Here is a 25,273-nt window from a genome sequence, read left to right on the forward strand (position 1 = left end):
ACTTCACAGAGAGCAGTGACCCCTACGAAGGTTGGAATGTATAAAGTGGATTTTTTAAATTGTAAACTGAACAGAGAATGCGGCCATAAGAGGCTAAAGTCACATGAAAAGACTGAAGGCACAATTTAGAGAAGAGCACATGAGAGAGGAGTGTCTGTCTCCAGGAGATAGGCAACAAATAAGAAGTAATTCCTCTCCTCTGCTCTCGAGGAGCCACCAAGGGCTGGAAGCATGAACCACTTGGTCCTTTATGGGATCACTCACACAGGCAGAGGCTCCTTTTAAACAGGGGCACAAACTAGACTTCCTCCAGTTCCAAAGCTTGTTCTTGAGACCGCAGTACCTGCATATGTGTCACAGATACCTCAGGGGAAGAACAAACTGGCCTAGGTCCTTCTAAAAGTCCTGCTCAAAAGTGTAAGCCAGTGACATTGAGCTGCTTCAAGCCCAGACAGAAAATACACATCAGGAAAGGATTTACCCCTTAATTTAGTCATCCTAAATTGCTGTAAATCCAACCTTCAACTGAGAAACCTTCTTATTTGCCACGTGGTCTTCTCTAAATCATGCCTTTTTTGTTTTTAGCTGGATTGCAGCTTCTGAAAGTCCAACTGCAGCCACCTTGCTGCAAACCTTTTCGTCACAGAGAGCAAGCTTTGTATCTGCAAGAGAAACTGGGTCTACCCATTTGCTATTTCTCTCCAGCCACATTCTCAGAGACAGCTGTGTGAATACCTGTTCTCCAACTCAAGCCACACAGAAGAACAGGAGTATGGAATGAATATGGAATCAGATATTTGAGGAATGGAATGTGAAGTCAGGTGTGTAAGAAATTCTCCACATGCTGGTGAGGTGATGACCTTCCTACATAGCTTATTTTCAGGAGTCAGTATTTGAGCGAAGTCACCACTGTTTAATTCATCCATGTACAAGAGATGAGCAGTTAGTGTTTAGATGATGAATCCCTGAGCAAGTGGCTAAACAGCAATAACTGCACACTGAGGTTTTCTGAAAATAACTGTACTGGCCCAATTCATAAGAAGAGAAAACTATCAAGTGACATCGAAATAGATCAGCTAAACATGAGTGTTAGTTGGTTGGGGACTGTCTCTGTGACAGCAAGATATGTGAGATACATACTCCATCTATCCCACTTTACATTTTTTTGAAATGGGAATAATATTGGCTAGGTCATGGGGCTATTAAATTTGCTGCCACTAGTCTGTCAATTAGTATTTTTCTGGCTCTTTCAAGGTGATGTGATAATTATTAGTAGAGCATCTAATCAGGAATTTCATCACAGACTGTGAGCTTTCCTTCAAGAGCAAGACATCAAAATGCACAGAGGGCAAAGAGAGGCTCTCAGTCTTCTAAAGAAATTTTCTTTTTCCCACAAACAGAATAGTAAATGTATTTTCCCAGCTTTAGTTATGTACTATCTCCCATGTTTTATTTCAGTAAAAATGTTTTCTGAAGATCCTGTATTGGAAAAATGCTCCAGACATAAAAGAAGTTCCACCCTTGAGAATTGTTGCAATGAAATGCAAGTAAAATTAGATTATAGATTGCCCAGAAACAGAGTATATGTTCTCTGAATTTCTCTGAATGAGACTCCCCCTCTAGGAGAGGAATGATGGGTGTGTGAATTACCCCAGACACAATGGATGGCAGACATCTTCACACCACTTACCAAAAAACATTGCTAACTTCCTGTAACGTGCTACTAATTAGTTCCATATCTAACTACTGAAATGGCTTTTTCTTCCTTAATACCACCTCAAATAAATTGGCAATCCTAAGCAGTCTCAAAGGCAAAGGAAATGGCACAGCTTATAGACAGCAAAAGAGATGGTTTGGCACCTGACTCTTTTCCATTCCTTCACAGAGTTTCTGGTGTTCTTTTTAAGTCCTGGGTGCTCTCTGTCATTCCTTCACATGCCAGGTTCCCCTTTGTTACACCTTCAAGTGACATCCATGAACTGTCCTTCCTCCAGCTCCCTATGGACTCCTTTCAGGCCCTATGGGTACCATTGGATGCCACAATGGAAATATCTGCAAGGGAAATCAGGCACTTGGGTGTGTGGTGATTTGGGGAAACTTCTTGTGAGATCAAATTGATATTTCACATTTTTTGTTTTTGAATTGACAGAGGTTTCATGTGACAACCCTGGTGCTGATATGCAATGTTCACAATTGTGCTGGACCACAAGGGTCCCTGGGTGTATCTTTCCCTTGAAGGGTGAAAAAATGGTATCACTAAAGCTTCACTGCCTTAGGCATCAAAATCAGACATTCATGGCAAACTGTTCATGTGTGTGATCCAGCCTCACCCTTTCTAAAAATAGATTTAAAATTGTAAACCACATTAACATTGAAATTACCAATACTGGGAATGTGATTTACAGCAAATTGGGATGGAGGGGATAGTTCACTACCCAGTTATTTATCCAGACACTTATCAGACAGCAGAGGTTATTGCATTTCCTATATTCCACACTTTGAAAGATCTGGAAATTTAGGCTGTTATTAACCACAATATCAGTAGTCTAGAGAAGATGAAACCTTACAAATGTGATGTATAAGAACAACCTATCGTACTTTTCCATACATACATGACTGTGGTTCCTGTGAGGACCTTCTGGCTTTTTATTATAATTTCCTTGATCTTTGCATGCATACAGATTTCAGTTTCTCTCTCTCTTTTTGTATCTGGGAGAACAAATACGAGTAAATGTCTTTGTGTGTCCAAGCATATGCAATAGTCTCTTTGGAAAGGGAGTGCTTTATCAATGGCAACAGAACAGGAGGCTGCTTAATAATAGTACCTATGTGTATGCCTTGGAGGTTAGAATCTGAGCAATGAAAACCCTTTTACATAATCTGTTTTATTCAGAAAAACCAACTGGGACCTCACCAGACAGGTTTCTCCTGATGAGTAAAACAGTGAGAAATGGAAATACCTTCTTTATAGGGCAGGGATTTTCTTCTTCTCAGAAATTTTAGTCTTAACACCCTATCAGGGCCACCAGCTTCCTCACACCTCCTGTTACATATAATTCTTTCCCCTGCCTGGCTGGACAGCAGATCCCATCATTCAGAGACTCACATTTTCCGAACTGTAAGTGAACTCACATTTTCTGTATCTCCCTGCCCTTGTGCTGCTGAAAGAAGCAGACTTTAATTTGTCTGTCTCTTGGCTTCTTTATATTCAGCTGGCTCCAGAGGTCCGCCCTCAGAGCCCACCAGGACCCACATGTCTGTCCAGCCTCCACCTCCTTCCCTTGGAGAGATTAAAACCAGCCCAGCAGCCTGCACCTCCCTCTCTGCAGGGTCCTGGTGGGGCAGGAGCTGCTGTCTGCACCCTGTGCTGCACTCCCCCGTTGGACTAATGAGAGGGAAGCAGGCACTGTGACGATTTACCCTGCGAATTCACATGAGAGAAGTGAAGAAATCCAGCAGTGAAGATGAAAAGCCACTGGTAAGAGAACAAGTGGGATTTGGAGACATCTGTAAATAAGAGATTAGAACAGTGAAAGCTGTCCTTGCCAGCATTATACGAGTGGACTACAACAGAAAGAGCTTTCTTGACATATTTTATTATAAGGCAAAAATAAAATGTTGTCATGTAAAGAAATTATCTTGCCAAAGAAATTGTCTTGTCAAATCTGTTAGCAGATCCTTAGGTGGTATTTTATCCTTAGGTGGTATTTTATATGTTTAATATGCATGGCTTGGGGGAGAAATTTAATAACAGAACCTGTCAGAAACCATAGATTCATGCTGGAGTTTTCTTTCTGTTTACAGGAAAATTACAGCTTTCTTTTACCTGTGTAGTTTTCTATGGTCTTTCATCTCAGCCACCATCCAGCACCAATCAAGTAAGGAGACAGATTTTATCTACATTTTATCTTTGTGTAATTTTGAATGTCAAAAGAATTATTCTGTGTTTATTCAAAACTAAAATCCTCTGTAACTAGCCATCACACAAAGTGAGAGCTGTCTATGTGCATTTATATATGCATGAATGGGTAGAAGGATATATATGAAAACCAGGAAAAAAGCAAGAGCTGTGTGTGTTGCTTTAAATTTGCTACTAGATGTATTTTTAAGGTAAGAATTAAAATCTGGATGTAGATGGCAAATACAGGACACAAACCTTCCCTGTCTTTCAGTGCTTCTAGTTAGATATTCTGCTACATGTGGCAATAAACTGGTCCTACTTTATTTGCTGGGCATAAAATGTAAATGGCTGGATGTCAGCCATGTGTCTCATCAAAGAATATAGAATGAAGTCTTTTCTAAGGTGCAATGTGTCAACCTGAATGACTCTTTAAGCCTATGTTGTCAGAAGGAAACCCACATTTAGGGTTGAGCCTTTGCAGCACACAAGAGGCTCTCTGTAGGTTAGAAATGCTTCTCCTTCCAGCTTCCACTCTTCATTTTTCCCTACCCACACTCTGCTAACATTTTCCAGATTGACTTGGTACTAGACTTGTACATGGCTCTTAAACTCTTCAAATAAATGCTTGTTTTTCCTTCTTTAATTCTGGGTATCTTGTAGGTCTTATGGCCATGACAAGGTTTTTTGATATATAATATTCTGAAAAATAGGATTTTTAGATTTAGTTTCATCAAACAAATTTCTTCTACATTCTCATTTTGGTAAACAAAAAGGTCTATAAGGTCTTCTTGCCACCACATTACATTTCATGAATGTTCATTTCATGAATGTTCATTTTCTGATCAAATCTGCCACAGAGGAAAGTGGGAAAGCTTGGAATACCAGAGAGGATGGAAAAGATGCCAGCTGATTCACAACAACTTCTTTAGTTGGCATGAGGTTTGTTTAAGTTTCCTTGAGAGTAGAGAGACTGTTGATTTAGGTAACTGGCCTTTTTTTTTTTAAGTTTGCTTGAACCACAAAAAGTTACAACCCAAAACCTCCTTACACAGCAGTCCTTCTTACACTATTACTATTTCTCAACAGCTCTGCTAGAGAAGAATTATTATAACACTCTCATTTAAAGACTTGAAAAAAGATCAAATACCATATCAAGTTCCTGTTTTTAATTTGGAGCTCTCTAGAAAAAGATTATTATTTTCTTATACCTCTTACTTTACTGAGTACAGTTTAAATTATTATATACCTCTAATTATTAGCTCTATTTATAGCTCTGTTTAATTAATAATAATCTTACAGTTGCTTCCATTGATTTTATAAGGTGATCTGTGGCAATGTGCAGGTGCATGGTTAGTAAATTCACCATTTTTTGCAGGACTACCAGCTATTCTGGGTGCCAGTCACAGAATTGATATCTGCCCAACAATCAGGATTGGCCAAGATGACCTACCAGGCAAGTAGCACCCTGACTTCTTCAGGAAAAAGCTGCTGTTAAAAAAAAAAATCAGGTTATAGTCATCTCTGTGACAGCACAATTCTGAAATAAAATGAAAGTTACATTATGGATATGTATATTTTTTTCTTACAGGCTTTGACCTGATTTCTCAGTTTCAAATAGAAAAAGCTGCTTCTCAAGGGATTATCGAGAGAGTAGTGGGATCCACTTCTCTACAAGTAGCTTATAAATTGGGACCCAATGTAGACTTCAGGATACCAACCAGGTAATGCCTTCCTTGTTTGGCTTTAAAATATAGATATTTTGCAATCTTATCTTTTAAGTGGTAGATCTCCCACCGGTTAGATCACCTAATTAAAAAAGTTTTCAGAAGAGGAAAGAGGAATTGAATTTTTTTTTCATTGCTACCACCAGATCAGACTGATTCTGTAGCAGCAATTTCAGGGATTTCCCTCTAACCACTGATATTGCTCAGAGTGCCTCAAGATTTGCTGATGCTAAGGGATCAGCAATGATCAGCTCTAGAAAGCAATGTCAGAAGTTGCTGATGATTTTAAATAGGGAGGCAAAAAAATGTAACAGGAGGAGAGAGAAAAAGATTTCTTAAAATATTGACACAAAGGGATTTCTCAGCATTTCTCAGGATTTTTCAGGATTGCAGAGATGAGGTAGGATAAGAACTCACTGATTCTGAGGTGAGGGGGTTTTTCATTGTGTGCTTCTTTTAGGTAACAGGTTAGGGTTAGGGTTAGGGTTAGGTGGTCACTTAATCTATAAAAGTTGAAAATTATTATTTAGCATGTTACAGTGAATTTGTGATAGAAGTCAGGATTTAAGGATCTAATTGTGTTAGTGCTTTACAGGCCAGACTTGCTGCTGGTGAAGGAATAGAGACAGTACAGCAGGATAGAGATGTCTTTGCCAAATTTAGGCAAGTCTGGATTCTGTTCCAGCACCTTATGTAATTAAGAATGCCTCAATTCAGCAATTAAGTGGCAAGACCATTAACTGGACTACTGTTGCAGCTTGGAATAATTGGATTGTGAAGTGTTTCTGTCTTACTCCACCTATCACTAACAACTTTTCTAGCTGCAATCCTCCCTGGCTCCTACCTTCATTGCCACCAGATTAAGCTACTTTAGAGCTTAAGTGTTTGGTTACCTTGGGCTCGTGGCTACTTTCACTCTGAAACACAAATCAGGACTGCTGGTGCATGAATGTGAATCCAAACACAGACAGCAAATGGGATCATCACTAAAAATGGGAGATTCTCAGATGAAAGCAGCAATATTTTCACTTTCCATGGGCTAGAATCAAAGGCACAGGAGTTTTTGACTCCGTGCCATGGTTTCTGAGCCCCATGCCAGAGTCTCAAGTCCTCCAGGGCAGCCAGAGGAATATCCTGGATTCCAACATTTAGGCTTTTTGCTATAGATGGTTCTAGTGAAATATGTGCTTGATATACACAAGTTACCCCTGAACAAACCTATGTCAACTGTGTTACTCCAGCATCTGAGCTGACTCCTGCCATTGGGGTCATTGGCCCAGGAAATTAATTGGAGGTTTGAGCCCTGACTGTGCTCCAGTTCCTCAGTGAGCTGCTCCTCTGTCCCGGGGCAGAGCTCACTGCTCTGCTCCAGAGTTATTTTACAGCGTGGCCCCCTCAGTGGGCAGAAAGAGGAGGGCAGGACAGGGCAGGGCAGGGCAGGGCAGGGCAGAGAAGGACAGGGCAGGGCAGGGCAGGGCAGGGCAGGGCAGAGAAGGACAGGGCAGGGCAGGGCAGGGCAGGGCAGAGCTGGGCAGGACAGGGCAGGGCAGGGCAGGGCAGGGCAGGGCAGGGCAGGACAGGGCAGGGCAGGGCAGGGCAGGGCAGGGCAGAGCTGGGCAGGACAGGGCAGGGCAGGGCAGGGCAGGGCAGGGCAGGGCAGAGAAGGACAGGGCAGGGCAGGGCAGGGCAGAGAAAGGCAGGGCAGAGAAAGGCAGGGCAGAGAAAGGCAGGGCAGGGCAGGGCAGAGAAGGGCAGGGCTGGGCTGGGCAGGACAGGGCAGAGCTGGGCAGAGCTGGGCAGGGTGGGGCAGAGCTGGGCAGGGCATGGCAGGGCAGAGAAGGGCAGGGCAGGGCGGGGCATGGCAGGGCAGAGCTGGGCAGGACAGGGCAGGGCGGGGCAGGGCAGAGAAGGACAGGACAGGGCAGGGCAGGGCAGGGCAGGGCGGGGCAGGGCAGAGCTGGGCAGGGCAGGGCAGAGAAGGACAGGGCAGGGCAGGGCAGAGCTGGGCAGGGCAGGGCAGAGCTGGGCAGGGCGGGGCAGAGCTGGGCAGGGCAGGGCAGAGCTGGGCAGGGCAGAGAAAGGCAGGGCGGGGCAGGGCAGAGCTGGGCAGGGCAGGGCAGGGCAGAGAAGGACAGGACAGGGCAGGGCAGAGAAGGACAGGACAGGGCAGGGCATGGCCGGGCAGGGCAGGGCATGGCAGGACAGGGCAGGGCAGAGCTGGGCAGGGCGGGGCAGGGCAGGGCAGAGAAAGGCAGGGCAGGGCAGAGCTGGGCAGGGCAGGGCATGGCAGGACAGGGCAGGGCAGAGCTGGGCATGGCAGAGCTGAGCTGAGCTACCCGGCCCGCCCCGGCTCCCGGAGCTGTCCCTGCCCGCGGTGCTGAAGCGGCGCCGCCGCGGGCCGGGCTCACACACCGGGCTCACCCTCCGGCCTGAGCGCCCCTGCTGCATCCAGAGGCGGGGCAAGGAAAAATAGAATGAGTTTGGGAAAAATGGACAGCCTGGCTTTCCCGAGCTGGCTGGCTGATATAGCCCAAGTGCCATGGGAGCAATGGGGTGGGACCCTCATCAAACACGTTGGCAACAGGGAAATAATTTTTTACGCTAACACATGATGATTAATACTAGGGCAGAAGAGCCCATTTTAGAGTGGCTATATGGTATGGCAGTGAGAGTTCAATTGGATGGGCATGGCTCAGCATTCAGTCTCTGATGTAGCAATAGCTTATGCCTTGAAAAACTCACAGAACTTCCTTAAAATGCTACCGAGTTGTAGCTTGGTCTTTTTGCTGCTTTGTGTGCTTACCCAGAAGTATATCCCAAAATGAACCAAAAGGATTGCACACAAGTCATAACTTAGCTTCTCCCATCATCCAAATAAATTTCCATTGGCCAGTGCTTCTTCTAGAGGAAAATCTGCTGAAGGTTCAATCCAGTGTTCTCCATGTAATGGCATGGTGTAATAACTTGGTGTGGATCTGCCATGGCATATAGCTGTTTTCACTGGATGTGGTGAACCCATCATTTTTCAATTTAATCTGTGTATGTGTTTAGGCGCCCACCAGTTAGTAAGTACAAAATTAATCCTGTTGATTTGGATAATAATTGGTTATTTTTAATGGAAATCTTTAAAAAATATATATATTGACACAAAGAAATATGTTCATGACACTTTTTTTATATGTGGGAAAAATTATCATTGTGCATTGGATGAAATCCTAAACCTTTGACTTCATGAATGCAACTGTCATAACACACACACAAAAAAACCCCAAACAAAATAGGGAGGAAGTTTATCAAGTTTTATCAGTATACTGGAAATATCCAGAGAATTTCAAAGGCCTATTTTCTGGTGCTTTTCCCCCCCTTTGGGAATATTGCTTTTCTGTGAAGCAGCACTCCTCAAGTGCATGTGCTCAAAGATCTGGGTTTTTTTACGTTCAGCCACCAAAGCTCTTCAGGTGCTTTTCCTTTCACATTATGAGTATGCTATCCCACTCAGATATTGATGAGGATGCTGAAATAGAAAAGACAAATGCAGCTAGGAAGCTAATTAGGTCATAAGAGAATTAATTAGCTCGGAAGTGGCTGTTTCTGAATAATAAAGATCAGCTGAGGGTAATGAGTCCTAACAAATGGCTTCTGGTTAATGACTTAGGACAGATGCTTTTAAAAGTGCTGAGCTAAGTTTTATTGTTATTGCTTGTTCAGTTGCTGCCAGGCAGGGTGTGCCAGGTCAGCTGTGAGTCCAGGCAGCTCCAGGAGAGGCAGCATGAGTGTCTCCAGATTGACCAAAAGAACCCTCCACCCTGGGCACATGATACTGCATTATCATGAGAATGGCCACAGCAATTTCCACAGCCACCTCCAGTGGGTTGTGCTAACATTTCTAAAATCTTTATTTAGCAAAGACTAAGTTAAGTCAGTGAGCAATGGAGTCCACCTAAGAAATTAACTCAAAACCCCCCAAATCTAATAAAATAAACAGTTACTCTGTAGAACTTAAATAGGTATATAGTTGAGCTTCTAACATAAGTCTTCTGCTCTTGGTGAATCTTGGGCTCCCTGGGATGGGTCAGGTCTTTCCTCACCATTGTCAGATGACTTACTTTGGTTGTATTGAAGCCTGGGTAGGACTTAGCTTTGAAATCTCAAAGAAATCTTCTTGTTAAGTATTCATAATATAGGATTAGTGAAAATGTTAGGTATTTATTTAAAAATATTTAAAAGAAATAGTAGTGCTTCAGAAGTTCCCCTAGATGAACTACAAATGTTTCAAACTTCCCACCCTCCAATACTTTAAAAATTAGGCAAATAGTCGAATATCCGATAAAAACAATTGACTTAATCTTGTATTCATAAAACAACTGAAGTAGTTAATAATAGTATGAGTATACAAGAAAAGCAGGACTGGAATGCTTTCTTACAAACTGAAGAAAAAAATTAAATTAAAGAAAAAGATCTGATGGCTCATATCCTGAACAATTTTAAGTGGATAGGAAATAGATCAGGAATAAATCTGGACTTTAGCCTTTAAATATGTTTCCATATAAATTCTTTCTTTGCTCATTTACCTGAATCTGTGTTTAAAATTCATTGGTTCTCTTCCATTAATCAGTGGAATTGAAACATCTGTGTTAAAAACCATTTCCAGAAAGAATTTGAGTGCTTATACAGCTTTCAGCTGTTCAATAAAGTTACAGCATCCACCACTCTTCACTTGGCAGTAAGATGGAGGAATAGCTTCTCTACAATTGTTTACTTAAATATTATACTAAATTTGCCATGGTTTCCAAATATTTAGCATTTTAAGTTGCTGATATTGGAAGGGTTTTGCCTATATAAGGATTACAGGCTTTGGAAAGAAATGTGTTCTGAAATACAATTAAACCACTATAGGATCATTACTGTTGGAGTAGCTGAGATGAGCATATGTCTCTGATTTTCTTGTAGAATTATAGGTATAAATCTTACACAGTAACAGTCCCCTGCAGAGTACCTTTCTGGTGATGGGTCATGCTTCACTGTGTTGAATCATGTTACTCATACTGAGTCTTTAGTCTAAAGGCAGCAGTTCTTCTGATTGGTTTTTAGTCTTTTTTAAAATGGGAATACTTTTCCATGTTTGTGCTCTGAATATTTATCTTTAGGGCTTGATATATGTTTCTTATAATCTGATTTTATCTTACCAATGTCAGAAGCTCTTACATTATTTCTCTTCTTTGCATATCTTCTGAAAAACTGAACATATTTCTTTCCTATTTTAATGTCTTATAAAAGGAGAACCCATGTAATGTCTTGAAAAATACTAAGTCTATAGCTAAATACAGCGCAAAGAATTCATTTGTCAATCTGGCATAAACAACCTTCTAATCAAAAAATTTGTACATGTACTAGGGGTTTTTGTTTCTTTTCTTGTTTTGTTTTTTTGGCAGTAGAGTTGTGTCAGCTGAGGTCGAATGAGAATGTGTGTGATAGTTTAACGAGTATTGCCATGACAACAAAACTTAGCAGTGCAGAGAGATGCTGAAAACCTCTTCACAGAGGATCTGGGATTAGTACTGCTTCTTTTAGGCTCAGTGTATCAGACACCCTGGTGCTACTGAACTTAACAGGGAAATTTGAATGTCACAAGGAGGCTATTTAAAAATTACCTAACAATACCACTTTCAGTGTGGTAGTAGAAAAACCAGCTCTTCTGCAAGAACAAATGAGATTCAGCATCTGAAGAGATAAATGACCCAGCTGAGCTAAAGTTTTAGCAGTAGAGGAGATTTTTAAAAGAGACTTTATAGAGGAAGGACACATGCTGAACTGGATCAGAAGCTTAGTAAGAGTGAAGGTATGTCTGAATAGGGAGAAGAACTATCTTCCTGGAGAAGAAAAGAATATATATGCTTATTGCGTAGGCCAGAAACATTAGACAAAGAGGAATAGGGCACAGTAAACACTGCAAAGGGCTCAGAACTGAAGGCAAGCTACAATATCCACAAGGTGACATTTGCATCTGAGAGGGCAGGATAAAAACTGAAAATAAATGATGACAGAAAACAATGAGTTAGATAAAATCCTATCTAACAAAACCAGGTGGGGCAGGACTTCATCCTCAGTCAAGAGACACAATTCAGAGCAAAGCACAGACAGATTAAGGTACTGGTAAGGAGCCCCCTCTTCCAGCTTCGTATGTCTCCACACCTTTTATAATGAGCTAAACATTTCCCTGCCTTATACCCCAGCTCTCAGGTGTGTGCAAAGGCTCCTGGGGAAAAGGAGAGACACCAGCACTGCGGGTACCTTATTTGTAAGCCGAAGCTGCTGCTGCGGCCAGGCTTGCTGCATCCTCCCTGAAATCTGCTGAGGCTGTGCCGCTGCCTGCTGGAGCACAGCCGCACTGCAGCTTGGGACACTGCAAACTAGGGAGATTGCTTCTGGAAGTACTCTCTTTCTAAATCAGTAGTCATCAAGCATACAGAATAAGAGCTGACAGTTTTTTTGCTTTTTTCCCCCCCATAGCCTAGATTCTGAGATTCACTAATGCTATATAAATAGCTGCTGAGATAGGATTGGTCTGCCACTCAAAAATCATCTTTTTTCAAGATGTCTACTTGTTTGAGAAGTTATCCTAATGAAAGCTGGGACAAAATAGCTCGGCATGTCTTCATGCTCAAGAAATTTATTTAAACTTATCCTTAAATGTGGGTAGATGGCAAGTAATGTATTGATGTTGACTGGATATGACACTAGAGTTTTATGATCCATAGAATAAATATGGAAAGTCCAATTTCTTAAATATTGTACTGTGATACATTTGAAATAAAAAAGGACTTGACTGTTTTGCACAGTGACACAGCCAGTGCTACCTGTGTTTCCAAAGCTCACCTTATAGGAGTTGCTAAAATATGGGATATTTTATATGTGGCAAATCTGTTCCCTGCTACTTGTAGTCTTGTGGTTTAATGTCACAGGACATAGTACACTTTGAGTGAGGGTTCTCACCACATATTTGTCAATGATTTCTGTTGAAGTGATAGCTTATACCTTAACAAAAGGATTATTGGCAGGGAGAACAAGAAAATGCATTTCCAAAAGACATTCTTATGCCTTCAAAATCAAATCAGATCTGCACTTTCTCCCTGGTCATTGCAAAGTCCTAAACTGTTGACCGACTTTGTAAGTCTAACAGTGGGAAACAGGATAATTGTAGGATATACTTTCTATCTCTAAAGTAGGAGTTAGTTGTTGCTCCATCCATTATTCTTACAAAGGTTTATCATAAAAATTGTGAAACATTGGAAGAACCCACACTTCTGAACCAGTTCTTTTGCCATTAGTAACACCTTCTTTTGGGACTCAGCATGCAGGAGTGCACTGATACAAGAATAGTTGAGATATGGTTCCACTGAGTAATGGTTTCTCATTAGTCTATGGTGATATGTGGAGCTTTTCAGAACAAATACAGAACAAATGTACTGTATTTTAATCCTACACAGTGCCATATATTCCAACGGATTGCCTGATGAATATTCCTTTCTAACTACTTTTCGGATGACTGGGGCCACACTTCAGAAATACTGGACTGTTTGGCAAATTCAGGATTCTTCAGGAAAAGAACAAGTTGGAGTGAATCTCAATGGTCAAATGAAAAGTGTTGAGTTTTCTTATAAAGGAGCAGATGGAAGACACCAAACAGCATCATTTTTACATTTGCCTTTCTTGTTTGACTCCCAATGGCACAAGCTTATGATAATTGTGGAAGCAAACAGTGTCACACTTTTTATTGACTGTATTAAAATAGAGTCCTTAAACATAAAACCAAAAGGGAAAATCAACACTGATGGCTTTGCCGTGCTTGGAAAACTTAAAAATAATCCTCAAATTTCAGTTCCGGTAAGTTTCAAAATTTTTATTTCTTCAAAAAGTGTTTTACATTAAATATGGGGTTTTGTTTTGTGGAATGCATGTTTAAGTTATTTCTGAAAGCAGAAATGGCAGAAAATAACTCATTGACAGGTAAGTATTAACTTTTTTTTTTAAATTTTGCACTTATACCTTGTAAGTTAAGAGATGACCCAGGTTATGCCTAGATTTCAGAAATGAAAATTCCTAGACATCCCTGTACTTGTTACAACTTTGAAGTAAAAGAGTGAAGTGAGACATAATTTTAAACTGTATCTCACACTGTTTGCAAAAAATCCCGTGGACATGGGTTAACCATTGTTGTGTAAAACTGAAAGGGAAAACATTGCAACAAAAGAAGCATCTCATATTTCATCACCTCTGTATGTTTAGTTGCAGTATTGCCCTGGATTGAAATGAGTTTTACATGAGAATGCCAGCAGAAAGCTGCCCCATGTGTCTGAAGAGATCAATCTAACATGCTGTTGTAGATGTGGAAGAGGAAATTTCAATAGCTGAAAAGTCACTAATTCTGTTGAAAACAAGAGTTAGTCTTTGAAAATGTCATTAAAATAATCAGCTGGAGCTGATAATGTGGCAATTAGCATATTACAAATTAGCATATGTATCTTAGCTTTGCTAACTGCTCTGAGCAATACTGATGGATGCATGGATAGGTGGGATGATGAAAATATTACACATTACATATATTCTATGCATGCTAGTAGGATGAAATGCCAATATTGTTTTCCTCTTTGGAAAAGTAGATTAAATGCAGAGAAATCTATTGGTATTAGTGCAATAATTTTACAGCACCTGGTACACAGTGCTAGAGCAAACTGTGCCCTCCAATTACACACAGAGTCATCCCTTTAGAAACAAGGAGGGTTCCTTTGCCTCTTGAAGTAGTGATTCCAAATGGCAGCTGACAAGTGAGGAGAAAGATGTGATATCAAGGCCATCTTGGCCTTCTGTTGGTGCTCTGACTGACCTTTGGCCAGGATTGAAGAAGTGAGGAAAAGCAGAAGAGAAATCTTCTTGGAATCTTATCCACTTTCCTCTCCAGCCTGTGTTTTGCAGAGACTTTCTCTTTTCACCCAGGTATACAACTGAGCAGCATTGATCACCCAGGGCTCTCCAGGCATTTGGTAGGGAAAACTGTCTGGCATTAAGTTCTGCCTGGCCTGTGTTTAAGACTCTACATATTCAGGCACCAGTGTGGGGCTACATTAATTATAGGACAACCTCCTTTAAGGATGAAAGGACAAAATGGAATTAAGGAATTTCTATAATTCACCATTTATAATGCAAAATATTTGTTTATAACTTTAGCGTGTTTCTGGGAAGATTTGGTCATATGAAGTATATTTTATGAAAAAAAGTAAAATCTTTGCATGAGTTAGGCTTTTAAACAGGAATATGATGCACACTTCTGGACAAAAAGGATAATGAAACACTGTAAAAAATTATCAGGGAAGACAGAAAGTAAGCAGGACACCATATTCTTAAGCTGAGTTTGGATGCCTAAAATTACACTTTATTTTAGACAGAGTTGACTTAGGACTCACTTGACTGAATTGCATGGCCTGTGCTGGGAAGCCCAAAAAGGCAATGGTAGTGTTTCAACCTGATATTACAATAATGTAGATTTAGGAACCCCATAACCTCTGAGATGATGATAAAGGAATTACACAGTCAGATGGACTAGTAATTTTAAAATGTCTATTTATATTGCAGAAATTTCCGTTTTAGCCTGTGTACTTTTTTTCTCTTTAAATTGAGTAAATAAATCTATGTTTGGGGCTATTCTAGTCTTTAACTTGCTTGACTGTAAGTTTAAATATCTCAAAAGACTTGGTTATTTTATATGCCCTAGGCACAGCTTTTAATTTACTCCCAGGCATTGTTAAAGTATATTACTTCCAGTGGTAGAATTTTAAAAGGACATAAATTATGTGTTTCCCATTCTTTTTTGCAGCATTCTGGTGAGGGCCCTATTTATCTTGCAGAATAGGTCAACTTCTCAGAGGTGCACTGTAACACATATAATTTTAAAAGGGGTTCTTTATTGCTTGTTATTACAATGAGTGCCTAGGAGAATAATAGATACAGCTCCATTAGAAACTCCATCTTGCCTTTCAGCCCTTACAAAGATTTATTCCAGGATTTCTGGAATGCTTTATGGAGGACAAATTTTTACACAGATTCACAGCTGCATTTTATCTTTTATTTTTTAGACAAAAGTATCAAAAAGTTTTGTCTTTTTATTGAAAAGTAATTAATATAATACATTATAAACTCTAAGCAATATGAGATTTAGCATAATTTCAAAACTGAAAAGGAATTTACTTTCTAAATTACATATCCATAATAGGAAGGCAAGGGAATTAATTTCTTACTGCTCAAATTATAACTTCTGTGAGATTACATAATTGCCTTAATTACTGTGACTTCAGAGGCATTACCATGTTTTTTCATAATAGATACCAAACACTTTGCTAGAAGTGACTCTTGGTCATTATTTAGTTGACATTTCATGCTGCTAACTAGCTCAGGGAAGCTACATGACTTGTAGCATCTAAGAGGGAACTGCTTGTCAATATTTGTTTAACAGGGATTAATTTACACCACAGAACAGATTGTGTCTGTATGCTGTAAAAAGTCACATCTTGTTTTTTTTTCACCCTGTGAAATTTCACATCCAGAAGTCTGAACTCTAGCTATGGAAAGCCAAATAACACCGGAATTGGCTGTAATGTTCAAAGGTTTTAGAAAAAGGTGCAAGGAGAAAGAAGCTCTAAAAGCCTGTTTCAGAGATGGTGAAAAATGGATAAAACATGTTTAAAATAGCTCTGGAATGAGTTGCAATTAAATGTATGTAGTTTATTCTTGGTCACTTAAATGTACAAACAGCTGACAGCAGACCTCTCTTAGGAGAAACGTAGATGTCCTTGACAAGTTATTGTAGATAATCTCCAGATGGAAAATTGCTTAGCTCAGTTGTGCTTCCCCAGGAGGGGTGACTTCCCATGGATCACCACCAAGCCAGCAATAGCCACTATGGTGCTGATAAATGCATTCCTGTGATTGATTTTATACTGAAAATACTACCCTACATATGTAGGTCTCATTTGCATTTTACCTAAACTTCACCTCTCTCAACTGATCAGCTGATCAATACTGATAAGACAACTGAATTACGAGGTTGATATTGAGATATGCCAAGGTGGTGGGAATTTGCAGGAATTTCTGTAGAACTTAAGATGACAAAACAGTGAACAGTCAGACACAGTTAATCATATCTGTGCTGACTAAGAAATAAAGATGAAACAGAAATTCTGTAGGAATCCTGCCAAATGTGTGTCAGGAATACTGATCTATGGGCTTTAAACATTCCTTGTAGTTACATCTAGATAGCAACTAAGCCCCACAGGGCCACTTGCTCACTCTATCCCACGGTGGGATGGGAATTGTAAAAGTAAAAGTAAGGAAACTTGTGGATTGAGATAAAGACATTTTTATAGGTAAAGCTCAAGCCATGCACATAGACAAAGCAAAACAAGGAATTAATTCACCACTTCCCAATGGCAGGCGGGTGTTCAGCCATCTCCAGGAAAGCAAGGCTCCATCACGTGTAGCAGTGACTTGGGAAGACCAAGAGCATCACTTCAAACTCCCCCTGCCCTTTCCTTCTTCTCCCAGCTTTATATTCTGAGAATGTTGTTGGGGTCTGGGATATCCCTTTAGTCAGTGGGATCAGCCATCCTGGCCATGTCCTCTCCCAAGTCCTTGTGCACCCCCAGCTTCCTCACTGATGGGGTGGGGTCAGGGGCAGAAAAGGCCTTGACTCCATCCAAGCACTGCTCAGCAATAACAAAATCACCCCTGTGCTATCAACTCTGCTCCCAGCACAAATCCAAAACACAGCTCCATACCAGTTACTGTGGGGAAAATAAACTCTACCTCAGGCAAAACTAGCACACCATCTTTGGGTTTAAAAGGTTACATTTTAATATCTTTGCTTTATGATTACCCCTAAATTTTCTGAGGTTCATTTCTGAAAACTTTATGACTGCACTTACTCCTTAATAACACTGTATATTGAAAACAGCATAATACCTACATGAGACATCTTCAAAATAATGGCATTCTTTAAATCATCTTAACTTAATCAACAAGATCATTGTGAAATACTGGCAAAGGAAAAGATGTCTTGATAGCAATGCTGGAACATATTTGCCCTTCTCTCACCTCTCCTTAATCAATGGGAAGCCAGTCACATATTTTACTACGTTGCCACCATAAGAGTTTTATTTTAAATTTTTTTTAAAGTTAGAGATGTTTCCTATCAACATTTGTTTTACACAGCCTCAAGGCAGACAGAGTTAGCTTTCTTCTTTTCATAGGTGGTACAGAGCTGTGTTTTGGATTTAGTGTGAGGATACTGTTTACAACTTACTCCTGTTTGGGCTGTTGCTGTTGTATGGCTGCCTTGTAGTATTAAATTAGTATTAGTTCTTTTATATGTGTATTATGGCACTCAATTGGCTATTATTATGATGGTTTAAAAATGAGAAGTGGATAAAGGAGGGAAAGAATTGGCTCACAAATGATGGTGTCAGTTAACAGGTAAAAGAAACAAGGGTATTCCTTCTGTTGTGTTCCAATCTCAGCACTCTGGAAACCGTGATGGCTGCAAACAAACAGAACAGTAGAGATGTGATAAAGAGGATTTCAGGAGTGGCAGCACCTCAGCCGGTTTATGCCCCCTCTTTAACATACCTCCACAGTTAGGGATGGGGGAATGCAGGGCAAAGCCCTGCTCCACCTGTAGCTATTGACATGAAATACCTAGCGTTTAATCCTCTGCCTGGTGTGCCAGTATTCCACCTCTTAGACGCTCGGTCAGCGTGACCCCTGACCCGAATTAACATGATCTTTTCTCCTTTGCCAGTTCGAGATCCAGTGGATGGTGATCCACTGCGACCCCCTGCGCCCCCAGCGCGAAGGCTGCGGCGAGCTGCCCGCTCGGGTGAGACACCTGCGCCGTGCCGTGCTGTCCTGTCCTCTCCTGCGCTGTGCTGTGCCGTGCCGTGCCGTGCTGTCCTCTCCCGCGCTGTGCTGTGCCATGCTGTGCCGTGCTGTGCTGTCCTGTGCTGTGCCGTGCTGTGCTGTCCTGCCCTGTCCTGTGCTGTCCTGTCCCGCCCTGCCCGCCGCTGCAGCCCACGGGAGTCTCATTATCTCTCCCCCCTCCTGGCCACCGATGCTCTTTTTTACCATACCTGCCCGGTGTTCGGTGCTTTTAGCAATCCAACGCCCCAGAGCGGCAGCAGCAGCCGCTGCCTCATTTTAACCCTTCAGTGACTCTGTTTCTGCCTCTCCTCTGGCGGCTGCCCGCCTGCTCCCTGCGGGCGCTGTGCCTGCCCTGCCCTCAGGGGCTGTCGCGGCCGCCCCCGGCTTCGCCGCCGCACCGGGGCCTGGCGGCGGGAGGCCCAGGGGCACCGCGGGCTCCGTGTCCGACCTGGCAGCCGCAGGGCAAAGGGTTAAGGAGCTGCTGGCGCTCCGTGCTCGCCTGCCCGGCCGCCAGCCCTCCTCCAATCCCCGCCACCCTGCCCCGGGCCGGGCCGCAGCCGGGAGGGGCTCCGGCCGCGCTCACCTTGCCCGCCCGCCCCGGCAGCCGCAGGCTGCTCCCTCCATCCATGGCCCGGCGCCTGCTGCCCCTGGGGCTCTTCCTGCAGGCGCTTTGCCTCGGCCTGGCTCAAGTAAGTTTGTTCTGACTTTGACTCTGCTTTGTTGTTTTTTATTTTTCCTCCCTCGCAGGTAACCCAGACGGGAATCGAGGTAAGTGCGAGGGAGCGGACGGAGCTCGGGGTGCCGGTGCAGAGGGAGGGACCGAAGGCATCCCTGCCGACCCCCGGAGGGTGTTCGTGCCGTGTCCCCCCAGCAGCTGCGGATGACACGGCCGAGGCAGGGCAGTGACACCGCCTGTGCCCTACCTGGCGATTACAGGGCAGGTGGCACCGGCGGGGCTGAGCTCCACATGCCACTGCCGCTAGACGGAATATTTCTGGGAACTCTGGTATGTGGAGGAAAAGTGTCCAGAGCAGCAGCGCTGTGGGGACCAGGGGTCCAGGCTCAGGGCCCGGAGCAGCCTCCTGCTCACAGAGCCCCGTTGTGGGGCCGCGGGCAGAGCTGACTGCAGGGAGAACAGAGCCCCCCATTATAGGCACGGAGATGTGGAACTGCCTTTCCCTGAGTTTCCAGAGGCTGGCGGCGCCTGCTGCCTGCCCCCGGGAGCCCGGCGCTTTGAGAAAGCACCTCTGTAGATGTTAATGTAATCCCGAGGAACCAGAGGAAACCGCTGAGGCTGTCAGTGAAGCACGGGTGATTTAAATTTTCCTTGCTAGTATGAGCTCTCAGGAAAACTGTCTCCTTTGTGTTGAAAGAAAGTAATTAGTGTAGTGCATTTTGGTGTTCGATCCGCAAAGATCACTTTTATTTCTGCCATGCTGTCATCCTGCTTTGTGGGGAGTGGAGTCCACCTGGCCCTGGCAGCGTTGTGGGCACAGGAGAGTGGCTGGGCCCAGGGAGGAGGGTTTAACACCTTCCCCATTCCTTTGGTGAGGGCAGTGTTGCCAGTCCTGATAGTGATAGTCAAAGTAGGATACAGGGCCAGTGATATACATGGGGTGAGGATGCAGGTCCTTGTCACAGCTGTGACCTCCTGACTAACCCATAGCCTCTAGCTGTGTTCCCCCCAGAACGGCTCCATGGCTTGCCAGGCTCTAATTGCTCCTTTCTTTTACTCCTTGTCAGAGAGGCCCCCCAGGTCCACCAGGCCCCCCAGGTCCACCAGGGCCGCCAGGAGTTCCCGGTATTGATGGCATTGATGTAAGTGTTTCCCATGCCCTGCCTAGGAAACAGGAAATGCTCTGAGCTGGCTCTGCGTTATCTGCCAGCCTTTGATCTTCAGGAGTTTGAATTTGGCTGTAGATACAAGAAAAATTGATGGGTCTCATGCTCTGTAGTGGGCTGGAGTGAGTGGAGGAAGCAGATTTTCAGATTATCTTTGGTATAGAAAACTCAGTATTATTTATTTTGTGTAATCAGCATCATATGCTGGGATTATCTGCCATTAATGGGGTGAAAGGGTTTTATAAATCTAATCTCAAAAGAGATTACGTAGTGATGCCCACTCATACGAAATTCTGATAAGGATTTGTGGCATTATTCCTGATAGGAGCTACTACATGTGTTCCCTTGATTCCTGTCAGAAGTTTCTCTGATGATTTCTGTTAGTCTGTAATAGAAATGATATGGATTTAATATTTATTTTCTACAATAAGAGTCAGTTCAGGATTTTTTCTGGTAATCTGTAAATCAGTGATTTTCATGAAAGACTGTAAAAGGTTATTGCAGTTCTGACTAATACCTTCCTTTTCATATCTTGGTAGGGGGAGAGAGGCCCAAAGGGCCCCCCTGGTCCACCGGTAAGTGATTGCAGCTACTTTTCATTTGCTTCTGCTAGAGAAGAAATTCTGAGTTTTGTTTCTACTTCTCTCTATGAAACATGTTTAACTGTCCATTTAAATCCTGAAGGGTCCAGATGGGGATGCAGGCAAACCAGGATCCCCTGGGTTGCCAGGAGAGCCGGGAGCTGATGTGAGTACATTTGATTTTCTAGAATTTCTGTGTTTGTTTGTTTGTTTTCTTCAAGAAAAAAAAAAATAAATAAAGACGGGGCTGTCGGTGATGCCACCTGCCCTGGAAAGGGCACTGGGCAGTGATCTCAGGGATGAGTTGATAGTGCTGTGGCCTCTGGAAGCCACCTATGATCGAAGGGCAGAGCAGCAAGGGCATGAGGAAAGTCTGCTGCTGCATCTTCCCATCCTGTGGAAAATAATAGAGAAAAGTTTCAACGTCATCTAGTGTTGATGACCTATTAGGTCATACCTCTTGAATAAATTTGTGGCTATAAAAATGCCTTCAAACATTTTTTGGAAGCTTCATATTTCTCTCTCTTGAGAGAACTGTTAAAAAGCACTTCTTGTTATGAAGCAAGATTTTTGCATTAGAACTTAGATGTTATGCCAGGAGGGAGGCAAGCTTATGTTTAATTTACAAAAACTTTTAAAACTTTAAAAATTTAAAATACCATAAATAAATATTATATACCATAAACCAGCATGTGAGAGGGTATTGCAAATTATATAAATGAAAAAGCCTAGTATCTATTTAAGGTTGCAGTGCTGTTAAATGTTAATATTTAATTTGCTTTGGGAAGAGAATTAGTGGACATAGAGCTGGAAGAGTGTTTAACTAAACTGTTCAAATTTCATATCTGTAAGAGGAAATGGGCTTTGTGAGTGAAATCTCACACCACTTCACATCTTCTTGAAAAAATACAGGCCCACAACCCATTTGTACATGTCAAAACCCTATAAGCACATCTTTTAAAAGGCATTGCCTCTTACAATTTTCACTTAAGGCATAGTTTTATTTTCCTAGCCAAAATTAATGCAAACACAATCACATGAAACAGAATGCACTAAACTCAGCTCAGCTTCTGGTATCTGTTCACACTTGTATATTCCCTCATATTAGTGGATGAGTGAAAATTTAATACCAGAGTACAGTTTTTGAAATATTGAACCTTCTTTTCACTTGAAGAAAAAAGAGACCCTTCTGTACTTCCACTGTCTATTCAACCTTTAATTGGTGTTTATGATTTATAATGCCTTCTGTGTTTAATTGGTGAGGCAGTTTTGACTTTTAAAATCTCATTTATTTCAAAAATTATTTCAGTGTCAGGTTTAATAGACTGTAAAAAGGTACTGTACAGTAATTGCTTGTAATGATCATGTAGGCTTTCAAAATCAAATTGTTGGAAGAATTGTGTGAACACTGAATTGCTGGAAATGTACCAAAAAAGTGGAAGTGTACCAAAAAAATAAAAATAATAGATAAATTTACAAGAAAAGCTCTCCTGGATGTCAGGAAATTTCTAAGTCATATAAGCTGACTATAAAATTGGAAACAAAAGGAAAAATAAGAACTCCAAATGAATTCCTGGTTATAGTATCATAGTTAGTTTTTAATTTTAGCCAGATAGACAAATTCAAAGGGTAAATTTAAATTCAGCCTGGTGGCTTTCTGGGGTTTTGTTTTGTGTTGTTGTTGTCAATGAAACTTTTATTTGAAACACACAACATTGAAAGTTTTTGCTTTTAACCTTAGCCGTGAAATAAATTCATCAATCTCCCATTAGGAGGAAACAAGATCATGTGAGATCACATGCTTTATTTAACTGTGATTTAATGGAGTGATTCTTGAAGATACATATCACAGGCACTGATGTTTGTCACTAGAAGCTAGCACTTTAAACTTGTGCAGTTCTATCTGTACATGTAAATAAATATTTGGATTGCAAGGCTCCTGCAGTTACTAATTTCACTTAATAGCCTCATTTTTCTATGTTGTATAATGTTTTTTGTTGTGATTAAGAAAAACACATAACCCTTGAATTAACATTAGATAACTTACTTCCAAAGGGATTCACAGGACCTGATGGCTCACGTGGAGCCCCAGGACCAAAAGGACAGAAGGTAGGAACAAAATTATGCATGAAACGATGGATTTTTTTTTTTAAAGCAGCATTTTTGTTTTTCTCTATGTGACTGATAAGATGCCTTTCTTACAATCCTAACATAGCTTAGAATACACATGTACTGGGCCCTTTCCACACAGCACAAAGGAGGTTCCATTGCCACAGCCAGCAGTAAGGAATGCTGGCTGGTGTTACATTGTTGACATTAAGGTTGAGCATCTTCAGTAAAGTTGAGGCCCTTTCCATCTTGTATTACAATTGTGCCATTGTAGTATGCAGTAGGAATCAGCACAGTGAAACCTGACTTCATCATCAGTTAAACAAATGAAATATAAATCAGAAATCAGAGTAAGAAGCGTGCTTGAGTTTTGGGGGGTGGGGGAATAAAAGGCCAGAGGCTGTTTCTTTTTAATACTGAGAGAGTCTTTCCTTTCTATCAAGTCTTACTGAAACCAGCATAGCATTAATGAAATTAATAATACTTGCAGACTTTGTCCACTAAATGATGCCCTTCAAAAGGCGAGAGAACATTTTCCTGTATATTGCTTAAAAAACTTGATGCTAATGCCTCTTAAAAACTCTTTTTTGTTCTTTTAAAGGGGGAGCCAGGACTGCCAGGTGCTCGTGGACTTCCAGTAAGTAATGCATTTAGTGTTCAAAGAGGATATTTGCATCTTAAGTATTATTATGAAGGCTTCTTACCATTAAATGTAGTGAAGAAAAGCTCAAAACTATTTCTGAGGTTTCAAAAAACTCAGAAGTTACAAAAGTAGTACTTTAAGAAACAGTTTTGTCTTTATATCTAAGTGTGCAAACATTACTGAAAGGTTATATTTGGTTTGAATGCTGTAGAAAAGAAAGGAGCATGTGCGAAGTATTCCCAAATTTTGGACTTTTACCATTCTTTTCCATCTCTTTGTGAAAATGCTATGGAGACCAGAGAGCCCAAATTTCATTTGCATAAGGGAGTCACAGCTATTCCTGTTTTCAACTTCTTGCCATGTGTTTAAATGGCATCACTGAAGTGTAAATTCTGTGAGACTCCTTGTACTGTTTTGCAGTTCTGTATGAAAACAGGCCAAAATATGAGAAAGGACATGCAAAGAGTACTGTTCCAGTTAGCATGCAGATGGATCTGACATCCATTTTTAGGGGCTGAAAATAATTGTAAGTTTTAGGAATTTTGCTGGTAGAAAAAGTGAATGATGGTTGGCATGTAGGAATTTAGCTTAGGAGAAACCTCAAGGAAGATGAGTAAATAACAAGATGGCTAGAATAAATTATAATAAGACAGCATATAATTAAAAGTTAATTAAAAATTAGATTTAATTTAGAGAAATTATTTAAATTAAATAGAAGACGTATGGTATTCTAGTATAACACTCCTTGTGTATTTGTATTTTTGACCTTTTCCTATTAACTTTCATTAGATTTATATTTGACAATTATTTTGATAGTTGGCCAGAGAGAAAATTATAAAGTTTTTCTTGAAGATGTGACATTATAGACCTGTTCAAACTCAAGATGAATCACTTTGTGGACACTTTATTTTTCATGAATGCTCATTCTTACCTGAAAATTTGGTAAATAGTTAATATAATGGCTGGCTGGTCTGCAGGCTCAATATATGAGCTGAATTTAGTCACAGAAAATGGCAGAACGATTGGCAGAAAATGAGGTAGGTTCTAGGTAGACTGAAACCCCTAGATTTTTCTGTTAGAGAGGGTTTTTTGTTTTGTTTTGTTGGTTTTTTTATGCCAACTAGATGGGGAAGTAATTTCTGGGTTGTAGGCAATGTATATTACTTGATACAATCTAGTTGAAAAGAAGAGGTAGTTAAACTCTGTCAGGTGTGTTTGCTCAGATCACGTGGGGAAAAAATGATCAGAGGGATGGACCACCTATCCTATGAGGAAAGGCTGAGAAAATTGTGATTGTTCAGCCTGGAAAAGACATGGTTTGAGGCTGACCTAATTGCAGCCTTCCAGTACCTGAAGGGACCCTACCAGAGAGCTGGAGAGGAACTTTTTACAAGGGCATGTGGTGGCAGGACAAGGGGGAATGGCTTCAAGCTGAAAGAGAGTAGGTTTAGATTAGATATTAGGAAGAAATTCTTTGCTGTGGGGGTGGTGAGGTGCTGGAACACGT

The 25,273-nt window shown here is 41.5% G+C and overlaps 1 protein-coding gene across 1 annotated transcript in view; it reads left to right on the forward strand.

Annotated features, from left to right (window-relative positions):
- Positions 1-3,350: 3,350 nt before the first annotated feature.
- COL9A1 (collagen type IX alpha 1 chain) overlaps positions 3,351-25,273 on the forward strand; it is a 62,402-nt gene continuing 40,479 nt past the window's right edge. Inside the window, exons 1-12 of the mRNA XM_063152973.1 lie at positions 3,351-3,478; positions 3,805-3,878; positions 5,277-5,354; positions 5,490-5,622; positions 13,113-13,509; positions 18,473-18,550; positions 19,339-19,359; positions 20,335-20,409; positions 20,973-21,008; positions 21,118-21,180; positions 23,070-23,123; positions 23,725-23,760. Of these exons, the coding sequence (XP_063009043.1) occupies positions 3,465-3,478; positions 3,805-3,878; positions 5,277-5,354; positions 5,490-5,622; positions 13,113-13,509; positions 18,473-18,550; positions 19,339-19,359; positions 20,335-20,409; positions 20,973-21,008; positions 21,118-21,180; positions 23,070-23,123; positions 23,725-23,760 (1,059 nt within the window). The 5' untranslated portion in view covers positions 3,351-3,464. The remainder of the gene's footprint in view (positions 3,479-3,804; positions 3,879-5,276; positions 5,355-5,489; positions 5,623-13,112; positions 13,510-18,472; positions 18,551-19,338; positions 19,360-20,334; positions 20,410-20,972; positions 21,009-21,117; positions 21,181-23,069; positions 23,124-23,724; positions 23,761-25,273) is intronic.

This window comes from Melospiza melodia, chromosome 3 (genome assembly GCF_035770615.1).
Source record: "Melospiza melodia melodia isolate bMelMel2 chromosome 3, bMelMel2.pri, whole genome shotgun sequence".
NCBI lineage: Eukaryota > Metazoa > Chordata > Aves > Passeriformes > Passerellidae > Melospiza > Melospiza melodia.